At 36.7% G+C, this 18,054-nt stretch overlaps 1 protein-coding gene across 5 annotated transcripts in view; it reads left to right on the forward strand.

Moving 5' to 3' along the window:
* Positions 1-18,054, forward strand: part of CRB1 (crumbs family member 1, photoreceptor morphogenesis associated) — a 243,070-nt gene that overhangs the window by 149,068 nt on the left and 75,948 nt on the right. For all 5 annotated transcript variants that reach the window (XM_011951615.1, XM_011951613.1, XM_011951616.1 and 2 more), the window contains one exon: positions 5,194-5,376. In XM_011951615.1, the coding sequence (XP_011807005.1) occupies positions 5,194-5,376 (183 nt within the window). The remainder of the gene's footprint in view (positions 1-5,193; positions 5,377-18,054) is intronic.

Raw genomic sequence — 18,054 nt, forward strand, 5'->3', positions numbered from 1 at the left:
AGAGGGATAAAAATATTTTACTTGTAGTATTATTATGAAAAGTAAAATTATAAAAATAGAGCCTGGCACATATTAAGCACTCAAGAAAGGGCAACTATGTTGCAAGTTCTATACCACGAGGTGGAAATCATGTATGAGGGTGGGAGTTTGTAATGGTCAGGCAGTTAAGAACATCTACCTCAAGAAACCCAACTAGTACATGTTCCATTCATTCATGGATTCAAGCATTTAAGCCACATGAATTTCAGTGGCTAAAACAATAGTGATCTGGGAATAAAAAAGGTATCATCCCTTCCTCCAAGGAGCCTAAATTCTAGTAGGGAGACATGTCAAAACGTATATAGTACAACTTTTGGTACAATATGAGGCTATAATAAATTCTGTAAAAATGAATTGAAAAGAAGTACAGGAATAGCTTGCTCAAAGAGGCACCATTTTAGATAAGCTAAAGATGACTGAGCAAGTTCCATAAATGTACTCAGTAGCTGTGTGACTCTGGACAAATTACTGCTCTGAGCCTCAGTTTCCTCATTTATAATATCCACAGGATAGAGTTGTTTCAGAGATAAATCCAGTAATGTATATAAAACTCCTGGCTTATCCTAGAGCATAGTAAGCACTAAATAAAAGTTAAATGAATATCAAAATTAGAAAGTTGTGTAGTCCATTACTTATTTAAGAAATGAAGAGCAGAAGGAGAAGAAGAAAGAAAGAAGCAAGAAAGGTGGCAGGCACACACAGAAAAGAGCATGTCTGGCTGTGCGCCTTGGCTCACACCTGTAATGCCAGCACTTTGGGAGGCCGAAGCAGGCAGATCACTTGAGATCAGGAGTTTGAGTCCAACCTGGCCAACATGGTGAAACCCCATCTCTACGAAAAGTACAAAAAGAAGGAAAAAAAAATTAGCCGGGTGTGGTGGTGCACACCTGTAGTCCCAGCTACTCAGGGGGCTAAGGCAGGAGAATCACTTGAACCCGGGAGGCGGAGGAGGTTGCAGTGAGCCAAGATAGTGTCACTGCACTCCAGCCTGCACTTGAGGGCAACAGGGTGAGACTTCGTCTAAAAAAAAAAAGGAGAAAAAAGAGAAAAAAAAGCAAAGCAAAAAGCATGTCCAATTGTGGAACTTTGAGTGATTGCAAAAATGCTGGACTGTGTAGGCCTGGAGGTAGCAACATGGAACCAGGGAGCTGGACTGAAGCCAGATCACAAAGCTGCATATCTGCCCTGCCAACTATGGGATGGAGAAGTAACAAAATCTGCTTTGTTAATTTCAAAAGAGTTCCCTGGCTTTGTGGCAGACGATAGAAGAAAATAAAACTAAAGGCAGGGAAATCTAGGGAGAAGATTCTCCAGTAGTTTGAAGAGATAAGTCTGTTTGCTAGAACTAAGAGAATAGTGGTTGAAGGGTGGGGGGATAGCCCTGAGAGTCACATAGGAGGTGGAAATGATGTGGGGAGTAAGAAAAGGGCACAGGTTTAAGACAGTTCTGCCTCTGGATTACTGCATGGTTGGTAATATTGCCTAGATAGAGTATCCTGAATACCTTTGCAACCTATCTTGCTGTTGTATACAAAGATAAAGTTAACACTACAAACTACTCTAGAAAAGGAGACCGTTTCTTCAGATGATGACTCCACTGCCACAGAACACAATGGTGAGAATCCACTGCTATAATTGCCTAGGGTCCTCATTTCAGAAGTAATTAATAATTATAAGAAGAGTCAGTCACCTTAAATGCTTAGCTTAAAAGATTTTCCGATGCCCAGATGTGATTGGAATTGTTAACAAACAAACATAATATAAGAACCCCGGGGATGTGACTCAGTATCATATTGTTTCTTTGTTCAGAGTTTTACAGAAAATCTTGTTAAAACTATTGAATATAGCCTTGACTGAAGGAGTCTATTTATATACATGGTTAAAGAGAGCAGCAAATAAAATCCCCACAGAGCCTCAGGGGTGGGGACAGGACGGGCAAGACTATAAATCAGAACCTTCCTAATGTTCACGATTGGAATGAGATAATGCATGAGCCGGAAAAGCAAAAAAAGGATTTATGATGATTCTAAATTCCTCCCTAACCTGGTTTATGTGTGTCTCGAGTCAGAATGAGAAGGAAATTGAAAATAGTCCAGCCTTTTTTCAATAAGTCCACTGTGGCACAACAAATACCAATTAATAAAAACTTATTGTAGAAACTGTTAATGTATTTGAAGAACCTTAAGTATGAAATAATAGTATTCAAAAAGTAAACATTCAAGTTTAAGAGACTCTGAATGGTCTTCGTTGGGGTGGTCACTATAAAGGATTGCTGGGTCTGGATCTGACATGTTCTTTTAGTTTCCTTTTTTTTTTCTTTTTAGAACTTTTTGACTCTAAGTTTCTTCTTCAGATTGTTGAGAAAGGCCCCAAGGGTCTTTTTGTAAAAAATGTATTACACTGTTGAGCTGCAGAATTTATGTTATGGTTATGATTTAACATATGATCTCATTTAGGTGTTTATTACAATTATTAATACAAAATGAGCAATCATATTATCTCCTCATTATTTGCTTTTAATAGTCAATTTCCTGGTTTATGTGTTAAACTAGGATTATAATCTAAATTGTTATTTTCAATCTTTGAGTAGTACTAGTGACTGAAGGTCTACCACTTACACGTTGCTCAGTATTGGAGTGGTAAATAAAATGAACAGTCTCTGCTTTGTGAAGCACACAGCCTGCTGAGGGAGGAAACCATACACACAAATAAATATATAATTTAAAATTATGAAAGGAGCAATGAAAGAAAAGAATTGGGTGGCACGAGAGAAAATAAGGGAATCTTATTTATATCTGTCCATGATGGAAAGTTATTCTGAGAAAGTAATACAAGATGACATCTGAAAACTGAGTAAGAGTTAGCCAAGAAAACACTTGAAGGAGAGTTTTCTAGAAGAGAGAAAAACATCACAAAGACTGTGGGAATGCAGGGAGTTTTTAAAGTTATATTAAGGATGTTGAATTCCATTCTATGTGAAAGGGGAAGTTGTTGAATGAATTTAAAGTAAAGACATACTATGATTTAGTTTACAAGTTTTATAATTCTCGAATGTAAATTCTCTTCCCAAAACATTTCTCAGCAGAGTTAAATGATATTGCAAAGGCCCTTAGGCAACTGTGAAGTTGAATTGTGTTTCTTTAAAAACATCAGGACTGGTGTGGTGGCTCACACCTGTAATCCAAGCACTTTGGGAGGTGGAGGCGGGTGGATCACCTGAAGTCAGGAGCTCAAGACCAGACTGGCCAACATGGTGAAACCTCGTCTCTCTACTAAACATGCAAAAATTAGCCAGGCTTGGTGGCACGCGCCTTTAATCCCAGCTACTTGGGAGGCTGAGGCAGGAGAATCACTTGAACCCGGCAGGCGGAGGCTGCAGTGAGCCAAAATCACACCAGTGCCCTCCACCCTGGACAACACAATGAGAATCCGTCTCAAAAATATATCAATCAATAAATATAAATTTTTAAAAACTTTATACTTTTCTCTTACCATGTTACAAAATAGTTGATGTTATCCTATTGAGCATCAGTGTTATATTTGCATCCCACTAAATTTACATTTTGGGGCTTGCACTATACACAATATATAAATACTCTTATAAATCAGTATGAAAAACAGCCTAATGAAAAAACAGGAAAAAAAAGGAAATGGTAAAAAGAAAATGTTCAGCTCAATATTAACTGGGAAAATGTAAACCAAAATAACAGTGAGATACTATATTCTATCCAACCAACTGGTGAAAATTTTTGTATTTGGTGATAGAAAACATTGGCAAACATTTGGAGCCACATTCACAATCATCCACTGCTGGTAATGTGCAAATGGTACAACTAAATTAGAGATGTTTGGCAGTTTTTATTAAAATTAAAAATGTACATAAATTATGACCCAGAAATTCCACCTCTAGGCATAAACTCTAGGGTTATACTCAAAAACTTACACAAACAGCCATGTGTAATGATATTCATTGCAACATTACAATAGCAAAACCATCATTCTTAGCAAACTATCACAAGAACAGAAAACCAAACACCGCATGTTCTCACTCATAGGTGGGAACTGAACAAGGAGATCACTTGGACTCGGGAAGGGGAACATCACACACCGGGGCCTATCATGGGGAGGGGGGAGGGGGGAGGGATTGCATTGGGAGTTATACCTGATATAAATGATGAATTGATGGGTGCTAACAAGTTGATGGGTGCAGCACACCAACATGGCACAAGTATACATATGTAACAAACCTGCACGTTATGCACATGTACCCTAGAACTTAAAGTATAATAAAAAAAAAATTAAAAAGTACATAAAACAAAGGTCAAACTGTAAGACAATGGTTAAGGCATGACACATCTATATTCTGAAATACTTGGCAGTGGTTAAAAATTATGAGTTAGAGCTATATTACTAACACTGATAGACTGTGCAAGGGAGTGAATAAAGCAAGTTGCTAAAGAATGCATATAATACGGTTCCGATTATGTTAAAACATTCAGATACACTAAAACTGTATATGTTCTTACAGTTGGCCATATTTGTAAAAGCAAAGAAAAAGTTCAAGTAGAGAACTTTCATTGATATTTAATATTTTAATTATCCATAAAGTGACAAATCATTTATGTTTTACTGTTCTTATTCCTGGTCCTAATAAAATAATCCAGCCAAGTCCATGCAAATTTAAAACAACCTATTATTCTGTTTCATTGAGTGTTAGGAAATAAGGATTTACCTTTACTTTGAATTTTAAGAGAATTTAGTTTGGTTTTGGGGATATTTGCTGACTTTTCAGCTATTCTCTTGAAATATTTTAAAATACAATTTCACAAATGAAGAATATTTGAAAAATTGGAGCCTTTCATTAAAATGTTCAGGTTAAATCCAGGTTATCCTGACATCCCATTTTATTTCAGGTCTTATTAATCAAATTTTTCTTTAAAATGTTTTGGTCAAAAATTTTTAAGTGATTTTACTTCTACTAGTACTTGTTTCCACATAAGCCTCCTCTTACCAGATTCCCCTTACCAACTCCTTGAGGGCAAGCACATCAACTTGTTAAATCAATGCCAGTATAGCAGTCAGCCTCCTTTCAGGCAGATGCTCTATGATTCAACACCTTTGACTTAGCAGCTTCTCTGAATTTTTATCCTACAGGATACACAGGTGCCCAGTGTGAGATCGATATCAATGAATGCATTAGTAACCCCTGCCAGTCTGATGGGGAATGTGTGGAGCTGTCCTCAGAAAAACAATATGGACACATCACTGGACTGCCTTCTTCTTTCAGCTACCATGAAGCCTCAGGTTATGTCTGTATCTGTCAGCCTGGATTCACAGGTGAGGCCAAGGAGATGGGATATGACTTGACTTTCTGGCATTTTATGGCAGACCATGGATTTAGCCAACTGGGGTATTAGCAGGAAGATCTGTGCTGTGTAAACTCTGTTGCTATGGTGCAAAGGGTCCCCCTTGTGGGCATGAAAAGTATCTTGTTTCACATGTCAGAATTCCTCAAATCACGAGAGGAATATTAAAAACAGGGATAAAAGAGGTATGAAAGGGGTGACATTTTTATATGTTATACTGGGAATTGGAGTGCATCTAAAGTTCTTTACCTTATACACAGAAAATGTTGAAATTTTTATGCTATCAAATTTGATAATGATGTTAAATTTTATGTTATTCAAATTTGCTAAAAAACTTGTTGTGCTTATATTTACACTGGGAAAAATGACCTAGTCTCAAGTAATCTTCCTCAACGATTCTATAGCTGAAGTCATTTCATATATCAAATTTAAATTACTCTCTTTTTTTTTTTTTTTTTACAACTTTCTTACCTAAAACCCAGAGGAAATTTGCATGTCTGTTTTCCAATGAACAGTTTTGTATGTGTCTCCTTCCCGTTCTGAAAATTTTCAGAATTTTTGAGGCAGTCTCCAATTCATTAATGGCTAGCAATTTACCCCCAATTGCATTGATACTACTGAGAAAACTAATTACAATCAAGATTTCTATCATGTTTTTTTCTCAATAGATTAAGTGATGCCTCTGGAAAATATTTCAGTTGTTGTTCAGGATTTCTCAGAAAAGTGCATGAGAAATAAGAAAAGAAGGGGGTGGTCTATTTACAGTTAGGATTCTCTTTCAATGTTTCAGTTTTGAAGTTTAATGATCTTTGATTTGTGGCAGTGTTTGCTGCACGGTCGATAAAGAAAATGTTTACTTCCTTATTCACTGACCTTTCAAGGAGAACATACAGGAAAAAATTACCTCAGGTGTCAATCAGCAAAGTGGTATTTACCCTGAACAAATTCTATCATGCATACTTCCTACCCTAGTTTGGAAAATGTATCCAAATAAATCTTGATATGACTAAACTGATTAAATGCATAAAATAAATCTTGTAATATATCGTATTTCCCAATTATGTAAGCTGCTAGAAATAAATATGAGATCTGCAAACATACAGGTCTTTCTGAAATATATTTGTGTATTTACCTCACCTCTGGGGATATTTAAATTTCCTGTTTCTGTTTCTTACTATTGCCTCTTTTCAAAAATTTGTTTCTAAATTATTTGATTTTGGTCTAGTGTATGCATTTTCATCAGCTACTTTATACTTTTCTTGGAATAAGGTGAAGGCATTATAAACTATTTTTTAAATATTGGGTCATAAAGGGGTGATTCTGTCAAAGCCAAAGGAAATTGCTAATATTGCCTCATCAAATAAAAGGAAATGGGTGACCCCTTGAATCTGCAGATCTAAACAGGAGAGGCAGTAGAATGTTCCAGAAAAGTGTTGGGCTTCATTTCTGAAGAGCTGCCAGGAATGACTATATGAGTTAAGATGCCCTGGCTGCCCCAAATCTCTGTGGCTTAATGAAATGGTTTATGTTTCACTCATGTGAATTCCAAAACTGGGTTCCCATCATCAGTTATCCTACAAATGGTGATTCAGGGTCACAGGCTCCTCTATGCTTTTCCCTCGCTTCAAAATGTTACTTCTAAATTTGCTGTGCTCCTCTGCAGCAAGCCACTGGAGAAGGAAAGAAAATGGAGGATGACACCTGCAGGTTTTATGGACCAACCACTACAAGTAATGAATATCTCTTTTACCAACATTTTATTGGTCAAATTTAATCATATAACTATATTTAACTGCAGAAAAGACTAGAAAATCTAGTCTTTCTGTGTATCTAAAATAAAGAGAAAATAAGTTTGCAAACAGATAACCAATTTGACACAATAGCTAGAGCTGGTACACGGGGGATACAAACCTAGATCTTCTGATTCTAAGTTTATCCTCCTGCCTACTATGTCACATATTTTTATATCTACATATGTTTTTCTATGTTTCATCTTAAAATGGCTTTTTAAATGGTAATAGTATATTTATGTGCAGTTTTAAGAAATACAGGGAGGCCCATGTATACTTTACCTAATTTTCTCAATAGTACCATGTTGCAAAACTATAGGTCAGTATCAGACTTGGATATTGACATTGACAAAGTCCACATACAGAACAATTGTCATCACAAGGATTCCCCCTCTCTCCTTCCCTGCCTCCTCATCCCTTATCCCTGGCAAATACTAATCTGTTCTGCACTTGTATGATTTTGTCATTCCAAAAATGTTATATAAATGGAATCATGCAGTGTATAAAGTTTTAGAATAGGAGTTTGTTTTTTTTTTTTTTTCACTCAGCATCATTCTTTGGAGATTTATTGAGGTTATGTATCAATAGTTTGTTCCTTTTCATTGCTAAGTAAAATTCGATGGTATGTATATATCAAAGAGGTTTTTTTTTTTTTTTTTTTTTTAACCATTCAGCCATTGAAGGGCATCTAGATTGTTTCAGTTTTCGGCTATTGTGAATAAAGCTGCTAGAAACATTGTTGTACAGGCTTTTGTGTGAACTTAAGTATTCAGTTCTCTAAGGTAAATGCCCAGGAGTAAAACTGCTGGTTCCTATGATAGTTTCATGTTTAGTTTTCTAAGAAACTGCCACACTGTTTTCCAGTATGTCTGTACCGTTTTGCATTCCCACCAGCAATGTACGAGTGACCCAGTTTCTTTGCATTCTCACCAGCATTTAATGTTATCACTTTTTTTTTAGTAGTCATTTTGATAGGTATGCAATGATATTTCACTGTGGTTTTAATTTGCATTTACCTAATGCCTAGTGATGTTGAACATCTTATATATGCTTGTTTGACATCCGTTTGTCTTTTTCAGGAAAATGTCTCCCCATATTTTTTGCCTATTTCCTAGTTGTTTTTATTTTTTTAGCTGTTGAGTAATTTTCCACATACAGACCCTGGGCATTTTTTGTGAGGTTATACCTAAGTATATAGTATATACTTGAGGGATAGTAGATAGTATTCTGTTTTTAATTCGCTTTCTACACTGTTAGTGTTGGGGAAAGCAGTATTGTGCATGTGGTCTTTCAAACCCCTACTCAGCCACATAAGAATGGGCCTTGGGCCCAGAACACTTCCTTCCCAAGAGATAAAGCGTCCTCGCAGCCCATGCTGGAGTTATCACCTTGTGTGGGAATATCTTTCCCTGTTTCAGACTCAATATGTACTCCCTTGTTCTGCTTAAACATATGTATCATATGGCACCTAGCCAGCCCCACTGCTATAACTTTCATCTGCGGGGAAGGCAAAAGGTTCTGCTGCTGCAGCATGAGAGGGTTGCATGCTGCCAACTGCCCCGCATCTGCCGCAAGGAGGCCCTTCTATTTATGGGGACTGACGCCAACTACATAGCTGACCTTGCTCTGTCTCTTCTCTATGAGTAAAACATTGTTCCATGTAGTACTTGACTGTGTTGTGTTTTCCTTGGTGACTCCAATACCAAAATGCAGTGGCCAAACGTGTCCATACTGTTACTCTTGGTAATAAGCAACAGAAGCCACTTGCTAGAGAGTTAGAACATAAAAATATGATTGTTTCTTGGTTGTTGATTGTGTATAGTGAGACTTTGTTTAACTCATCTATGAGATCTAGGAATATTCTTTTTGTAGATCCCGGGACATTGTCTGCATGGACAATTATGCCATCTGCAAAGAGGAATGGTGTTATTTCTTCCTTTACAATACACATGCTATTTATTTTACGATGTTGAATGTGAGTTGTGAAAGCAGACATCTTGCTTCATTCACCATTTTAGAGGAAAAGCATTCAGCCTTTTACCATTAACTATGATCTCCATAGAATTTTTATAAATGCTCTTTTTCAAGTTGAAGTAGTTCCTCTCTACTCCTAACTTGCTAAGAGTTTTTAATCATAAATGGGTATTGCCTTTGGTCAGACACTTTTTCTGCAATTGATTTATCATGTAAGTTTCTCATTTAGCCTGTTGATGTGGTAGATTGCACTGGTTCATTTTCAAATACTGAATGTGACTTGTATATCTGAAGTAAATCCCACTTGGTGTATTTTTTTCAGTTTGCTAATATTTTGTAAGACTTTTTTGCTTCTAAGTTCATGAAAATTATTGATCTATAGTTTTCTTTCTCTCTCTTTTCTTTTTTTTTTACAGTCTTTGGTTTTATGATCAGGGTAATATTGATATTACTCATAAAATAAGTTGGGAAATGTTTCTTCATTTTCTATTTTCTGGAAGAGAGTATGTAAAATTGATGTTAATTATTCTTTAAATATGTGGTAGACATCTTCAGGGAAATCAACTGATCCTGGAGATTTCGTTTTCCTGATCTTTTGAATTGCAGATTTAATTTCAGTATTGTTACAAGACTATCGAGAATACCTATTTTTGATGATTTGTAGATTTCAAGGGATTGGTCCTTTTTTTTCTAAAAATTGTGTATTTTGCTGTTGTTGGATGGAGTATTTCTATATATGTCAATTAGATCATGTTGGGTGATTGTATTGATTGGATCTTCTATATTGCTGATTTTTCTGTTGAACTTCTGAACGTAATGTTACTCATCGTAGTGCCTTGTTACTCTTTTAATGGCTGCAGAATCTATAATGATTTCTCTGTTTTATTCCTAATTTTGACTATTTACATCTTCTCCTTTTTTGTCCATCTTTCTACAGGTTTATCAATTTTATTGATTTTTTTTAAACTAGCTTTTGGTTTCATTGATTTTCTCTGTTTCCCTGTTTTCAATTTTATTGATTTTTGTTCCTTTTTATATCCTTGTTTCTGCTTGCTTTGGGTTTATTTTCTGTTTTTTTTTATTTATTTTTATTTTTCTAGCTTCTTGAGGTAGGAAATTTTATTATTGATTTAAGACCTTTTCTCTTTTCTAATATATAAGCATTATAAATTTAACTCTCAATACTGCTTTAGTAGCTGCATCCCACGTATTCTGATATGCCATACTTCCATCTTAATACTGTTCTGTGTATTTTTAAATTTCCTTTCTGACATCCTTTTTGACCCATGGATTATTTAGAAATAAGAATTGAATTGTTTAATTTCTGTTTAGAAATTTTTCTCTTATCTTTCTGTTATTGATTTTCAGTTTGATGCCATTATGACTAGAGAACACATTCTGTATCATTTCAAATAATTCAAATTATTTCAAATCTGTTGGGGTTTGTTTTTTGGCACAGGATACGATCTATCTTGGTAAATGTTCCAAGGTTGCCTGAATAAAAATTAAAGAACAACATGTGTTCTGCTATTGCTTAGAGGCGATTTGTATATATGTCAATTAGATCCCATTGACTGATGGTGTTGTTCACGTTTTGTATATCCTTACTGATACAGAATAGCACTGTCTAGCAGTCCTATTACTTGTTTAGAGGAAAGGTGTTAAAGTCCCCACCTATAATTATGGATTTGTCTATTTCTTCTTTCAGTTCTATCAATTTTTTTTCATGTAGTTTGAGGCTCTATTGTTTGGTGTATACACATTTAGGGTCATTATGTCTTCCTGGTGTATTGATCCTTTTATCATTATGCAATGATACCTTTTTTTCATATTCTTTCTTTGCTTTGAAATCTACTTCATTTGATACTGCCATAAGCATTCCTGCCTTTTGAAAAAGTATATTTACACAGTATATATTTTTCCACCCTTGTATTTTCAACCCACTTATGTCATTAAATTTGAAATGAGTTTCTTGTAAACAGTATATCAAAAAAGCAAATTGTTAGGTCATGCTTTTTTAATTCACCTTGCCAATCTCTGCCTTTTAATTGGTGTATTTAGACCATTTATGTTTAAGTAATTAGTAATATTGTAAGGCTTAGCTCTATGATTTTATTATGTGTTTTCTGTTTTGATTCCTTTCTTTCTCTTTACTTCCTATGAATTAGTTGACTATTTTTAGGATTTCATCTCGATTTCTGCATTGTGTTTTTAAATATATGGCTCTGTGTAATTTTCATAGTGATTGCTCTGGGTATGACTGATCACAGCCTATTGGTTTCAGTATTTTACCACTTTAAGTGAAGTATAGGAATTTTACTTCCGTTTAGGTTTTCTTTTTTTTTTTGGGGGGGGGTGGCTTCTGCACTTTAAAATATCCTTGTTGTGAGGGTCAGATGGTGTTATAATTTTAATTTTAATCATTACGTATAATTTAGAAAACTCATGAAAAGAAGGATACTCCATTTTGTTTACTTATATGCCTATTCTCCATTGTTTGTCCTTCCCGTCTTGGGCCTCAAGATTCCTTCTGTTTTTTTAAATCACTTTATTTAGGTTTACAGAGCTTTCTTTAGCCATTCTATGAGGGTAGGTATGCTAGCGATAATTTCTTTTGGTTTTCCTTTGAGAATGTGTTTATTGCACATTCATTCTTGATAGGCAGTTTTATTAAATGTGGAATTCGTGGTTGACAGTTCTTTTCTTATGGAATTTGAAAAACTCTACTACACAAATTTTTTTTCTGCACCCCATGGTTTCAAATGAGAAATGTGTTATCATTGTAAAGTGGTGCTGGGTGCAGGGTTTGGAGAAAGGAAGGTGAGCTTGGCAGGGGGGACGGTTTGCAGGCTTTTGCTCCCTTTTTCAAAGACCAACAAAGAGTCCTTTCCCAACTCCCAACCCAAGCCCTTTTGGAACTGTGTGCTGTTGTTGGCACCCTGTGGCACCTCCTTGCCACCCCTGTCCTTTCCATGCCCGGGAGCGGGTCTTTCTGGTTCTGCAGAATGGACACTTAAATCCAAGGTCATGGCAAAACATCTGAAATTCATGGCCAGGACCGTGACGGTACAAGAAGGGAACATGGAAGACGCATAGACGACCCTAAACAGAATCCTCACTACGGATGGGCTCACTGAGGACCTTAAGCATCGGCGGTATTATAAGAAGCCATGCGGCCGGCGACAGAGGGAAAGCTATGAAAGGTACCGGAGGATCTACAACATGGAAATGGCTCACAAGACCAACTTCTTGATGTGAAAGAATCAGGCAGGGCCGGGCGCGGTGGCTCAAGCCTGTAATCCCAGCACTTTGGGAGGCCGAGACGGGCGGATCACGAGGTCAGGAGATCGAGACCATCCTGGCTAACACAGTGAAACCCCGTCTCTACTAAAAAAATACAAAAAAACTAGCCGGGTGAGGTGGCGGGCGCCTGTAGTCCCAGCTACTCGGGAGGCTGAGGCAGGAGAATGGCGTGAACCCAGGAGGCGGAGCTTGCAGTGAGCTGAGATCCGGCCACTGCACTCCAGCCCGGGCAGCAGAGCGAGACTCCGTCTCAAAAAAAAGAAAGAAAGAATCAGGCAGATCCGTAGCAGGGCTGCTGAGGCAGGCAGATCCGTGAGAGGGCTGCTGAGGTCTGTGGATGGGACACCCAGTATGAAACCGTCATCCAGTTTTGTCTCCATCTCTTTTCTTCGTACAGCCTCATTTCCTGTTACCGTTCTGCAATAAACTCAATCACATGCTTGCAAAAAAGAAAAAGAAAAGTAGTGTTGCCCTAAAGGTAACAGATTATTTCTATCTAACTGCTTTCAGTATTTTTTTCTTTGTCTTTAATTTTCAGCAATTTGTAATATGACTTGGTGTCAGCTTATTTGGGTTTATCCCATTTGAGATAGTCTCACCTTTTAAAATCAGTAGATTTATGCCTTTTAGCAAATTTGGGGGCTTGTCAGCCAATTTTTCTTTGCATATTCTTTCAGATCTTTTTTTTTTTCCACTTCTGGGACTCTGATCATACAAATATTGGGTCTTTTGCTGTGCTTTCGGAGGTTTCTGAGGTTCTGTTTTTATTTTTGTTTAATCTATTTTCTGCCTTTTGCACAGATTGAGCAAATTCTTTTGATCTGTCCTCAAGTTATTGATTCTATTCTTTTTTGTCTCCCGTCTAGTATTGAGCCCATTCAGGGAGTTACTTCATCTATTGTTTTTTTCAAGTCTATAATTTCCATTTTGTTCTTTTAAGCAACATATTTTTTGCTGATACTTCTATTTTTTCTTCATCTCAGGAGAATTTGTGATTGCTTCTTAAACCATTTTTATGATGGTTGTTTTAAAATTCTTGTTAGATAATTCCAATATCTGATTTATCTCAGGGTTGACATCATTTCATTTTATTTTCTCATTCAAGTTATGGTTTTACTGATCCTTGTGATGACAGATGATTTTGAATTGTATGCTGGACATTTTAGATATTAGGTTAGGAGACTCCATGTCTTCTTTGAATTTTTGAATTTAGCAGGCAGTCACCTTTTTAGGTTTCAAGAACAGGTCCTGGACTACGTATATGGACTGTGGTTCCAATGATCAGTTTATTTCCTGAGTCTTTGCTGTGTTGTTCTGACTTTCTTGGCTTACCTTGTGCCATTGGGCCTCCCAGGTCTCTACTGATGATCCCTGAGTGGTCAGAAGGTGTTTCCTTAGGTGAGAATGTTCCCTATCCCTCTGAGGAAGGGGAGTCTTGATTTATGGGGATGAAGAGGCTCCTTTGGTGGGTGTTGTGGTGAGCTTCTCCCTGTCTCTGGGGGTAGAGAGCATTTCCTAGGCTGAATACTTGTTGTGGTATAATCCCCTTTGTTGATCCCCCAGGCACAGGGTATCTCTTGATGGAAGTGGAGAGTCTCAGAACTGTTAAGGAAAGAAAAGATTTCACATAACAGGCCATTGTGGTAGCGTAATTATTTTTGCCATGGTCCCCTTGCCATATGATGTCTCTGGGGAGCAGAGGGGAGCCTCAGCAACAGAGGAGGTGAGCTCTTTCTCTGGCTGCTATTTTCTTTTCTTCTTCTTCCTCCTCTTCCTCTTCCTCTTCCTCCTCCTCTTCTTCCTCCTCCTCCTCCTCTTCTCCCTCTCCTCCTCCTCCTCCTCCTCCAGAAGGGCTTTGTTTAATTCTCTTTGCCCATTCTTTCCAGGCTCACCCTATATTGTAGGTGGGACTCTCATTCAATCTGGGGAAAGAAAGAGCCAACCTGGGCCGCCTTCTCTTGTTTCTGTTACTGACTTGGGGACAGCAAACACCAGGACTGAAGCACCTTCTTGTATTATGCTGGAGGTTATAAAAAGCCCTGATGCTCTGCTGTTACACCTGGGATCTCTAACCAGTTCACCTTCCTCTTCTACCTTTCAGAGTTCTATTTGGTTGTTATATGTAGTTTTTAGTCATGCTTAGTGGGGAGAAACAGGGAGAGACAAGTCTATGCTGTCTTGTCCAGTCTAAAAGTCCCTATGTAACATTTGTTAAAAACACTTGTGTTATAGTAGGATAAGGAAAATTGTGTGATTTTTTTTTTTTTTAATGGCTTCAGGTAGAAAAGCAAGTGTTTACTTTCTCTTTATCTTCCTGATAGTACCAAGAAGTTCAAAATATCATTTATTTTTATCAATGAGATGACTATAATTAATCATTAATAAAAAACCTACTATTTCCCTTACCTTTCTTTCACCCTGAATAGTTGGATATTCAACTTTATTTTATTTTTATTTGTTATACATCCGTTTTATATTTTTCAGATAGAAAATATACAGTTTACTTTTTTGCATGCTATGTGTATTTACAGCTCTATTGGTTGTTAGATTAAAATAAAATTTCCATTATGATGAAAAATGTATTTGTGCATAGTACATTTACTGACAGCTCCATTCAAAAGAACGATTCCAAGTGTTAAATACAGGTATAAACTATTCTTCTTTTGTATTATAATTAAGAATATATTTATTACTCTTCACTACTTGTGTAATTACTTCTATATTGAAAATATTTACATATGTAATGTAATTTTTCTAACTTTTCATAATGTAAAAATGATATATACTAGAGTAGAATATTAACTGAGAGTCTCAGAATTATACTCAGGGATATAGAAATAGAGAGAACTTGAGACCATGGAAGATAAGAAATGAAAACAGGAACTCAAGGAGGCAGAGAATCCTAGTGAGAGGAATCAAGGCCTCCTGAAGGAGGATCAGCTTTTATTCAAGGTTTCTTCTAGAATTTCCAGCAAGGAAAGCAAGTTACCATGGCCCAGAGAAACCAAAAGTCTCATTTGATGAGATAATTGAGAAAAGTCTAAAGATCCATTTCGATATTTTAATGACTAGAATTGAACCATGCCTCTAGAGGCAATAGTGGTTACTATACTCTAATTCTCCAAAATCGTTTCAAAAAAAATTTGGCAAAATATGCTCATATCTTGTCATAACTATTTGTGACCATAGTTGCAACACTCAAATTAAAATGAGAATGGACCATTACCACTTGATTTAAATGTCTGTGCATTTATTTAAACCTGCACATCCACATAATTTTAATAGTAAGCAAAATAAATTTATAATTGGAGAAGGCCTGTAGTTGAATAACACTACTCAGTCCATTCCAAAGTCAGTAAATTATCTTTATTTTGTATGACCACCCTTGACCACTACTGGAAGGAATGTTGGCCGCTTCTTTGTATTATGTTTGAGCTTTCCAGTTTGGGGCACTGGGCTCAGTTCTGGGGATAAAATGATGAGAGTACATGGTCTCTTTCCAAGGGAAAATGAAAGAACAGGAGGAAAATGATGCACAAAGTATAAGACAATATGATAACTGGCACAGTGGAGCCATTAAAAGGCACCATCGGATAAATCAATAAAGAGGAACTTTTATGCTGTTTATGCCAGATAGAAGTTAGTGGAAATTATAAGAACCCAAACAGCTTGATAAATTCACATTTTAAAAATACAAATCAACATTACTACTGAAACTTTTACAAGGATCTCATGACCTATGTGCTTACCCTTGAACCACCCTGTTCTAACCAGCCAAGTGGAATTGGAAACAATTGATATGTCTTTCATGTGAACATTTCATTTCTGTTTATCAAACTATACTCATGATAATACCCTTAACAACTTTCCAAACCATCTCATCCAAGTCCAATTTCCATTTCTAACTTTCCTTCACCAACTCCAATTAGCATGTACTCCAACTCAGAGGAACACCCTCCCTGGTCTCTGGAACGCTACATTGTTGCCTCTGAGGCTGGGATTTTATTCTACTTCACCCATCTGCTCTCTGTATGGAAAGAACTGAGTGCAGCAGGGGATCCTATGAAGTCCTGGCTTCAAACCTCGGGCAAAAATAGCGAGTTTCTTAACAATAAACACCCCGATGAGAGCCACCTGGCGAAGTGACTGCACACAGGGCTTTCGTTCTCAAGTTCATCCGCTTCAAGCACAATGTTGCTAAAAATGAAGCTTTCACTTTTCCTTCAAAATCAAATCCTGTCACTTTACCTAAATTCAACTAAAATAGCCATAGAGGGCCAAACATACATCATTCAAAGTTTCATGTAGTCATGAAGGAATTAGGCAACGGGACAGTCAATATCTCCTGCTGGAAGAGAAATTTTCAATAGGATTTTTTCATTTGCTGACTTCACATTTCAGGATCATTGTTCCTAGAGATGCACTTTTTTTTTTTTTTTCTTACTTACAATTTCAAGTTTGGAGTATAAATCCTAGGACTCTCAAACAGATATTTGATATGCATATAAAACTGTAACTCTAAAAGATCAAACTTCTCTTATATCCTCGTTTACTTCATAAAACATCTTTTCAACAGATTCATCTGATTCATTTACCTTTGCCTTTACCATGCATGTTGATTTCTAGAAACAAAGCTATTCATCGTGTGTATAACTATTTATGCTTGTACTCCTTTTGATTTTACTATGTTAGCTGCAATAACTAGTACAGGTATACTACAGTATACACACATTAATTTAAAAAATTATTTTTATTGATTGCTTACTGCCTAATATGTACAAAGATATTCTAGCTAGGAGGAAAATTTAAAGGCTGATATTTGGAAGACCACATACAGACCAAAATACAGGCAGATATGTTTGTGAGACCCTATGACAAAGATAGATAACTGTGGCATCAAGGGCCTTGGCTGCTTTCTCAGGTTAGCATTCTTCTGTTGACTTGTAATCACACAAGTAAGGGAAAAACTCTCAAATGAATAATCAGCAGACGGGTGCCAACTCTTCAACTTAAGTATGCTGGCCAACACATATTAGAAAAATATTCTGAAACTAAAGAACAAAACCAGGAAATTCATCATTAAAGTCTTAAGGTGCTGTCCTGTCAACTTAGAAGACCTGAAAGGTAGATTTTCATACCAGGGTTGTATTTTGATGAGAGAGATGTGGGCCACACCCATTTAAAAGAGCTTTCAGGAGAGTAATGTTTCCTGAGAATAGCCTAGTGTTTGTTAGAGTAAGAAGCTGAAGAAAATGATCAGAGGGAAGGTTGAGGATACTGGGAGTTGTCCTCACAGTAGACCATCCTGTGAGCTCTCATATGATGCGATCAAGTGTGTGTTTGCTACTCATGAGGATGCCCATCTTGACATCCCATGGTTTTTTCTAACTACCCAAGGTCCCTAAAAGTTTGTTTATTAAGCCTGGTAATCATTAAAAAGAACAATATTATTGACCTACACCTGACCTAAAAAACGATTAATTATACCTCTTTTCCCAATGTCTACTGCTGTAGTTTGTTGAGAGAGTTTGTCTTCTGACATTAACACAGAAGACCCTCAGAAACATCTGTTTCCTCTTGCA

This window comes from Colobus angolensis, unplaced genomic scaffold, assembly GCF_000951035.1.
Source record: "Colobus angolensis palliatus isolate OR3802 unplaced genomic scaffold, Cang.pa_1.0 Scaffold320, whole genome shotgun sequence".
Classification (NCBI taxonomy): Eukaryota; Metazoa; Chordata; class Mammalia; order Primates; family Cercopithecidae; genus Colobus; species Colobus angolensis.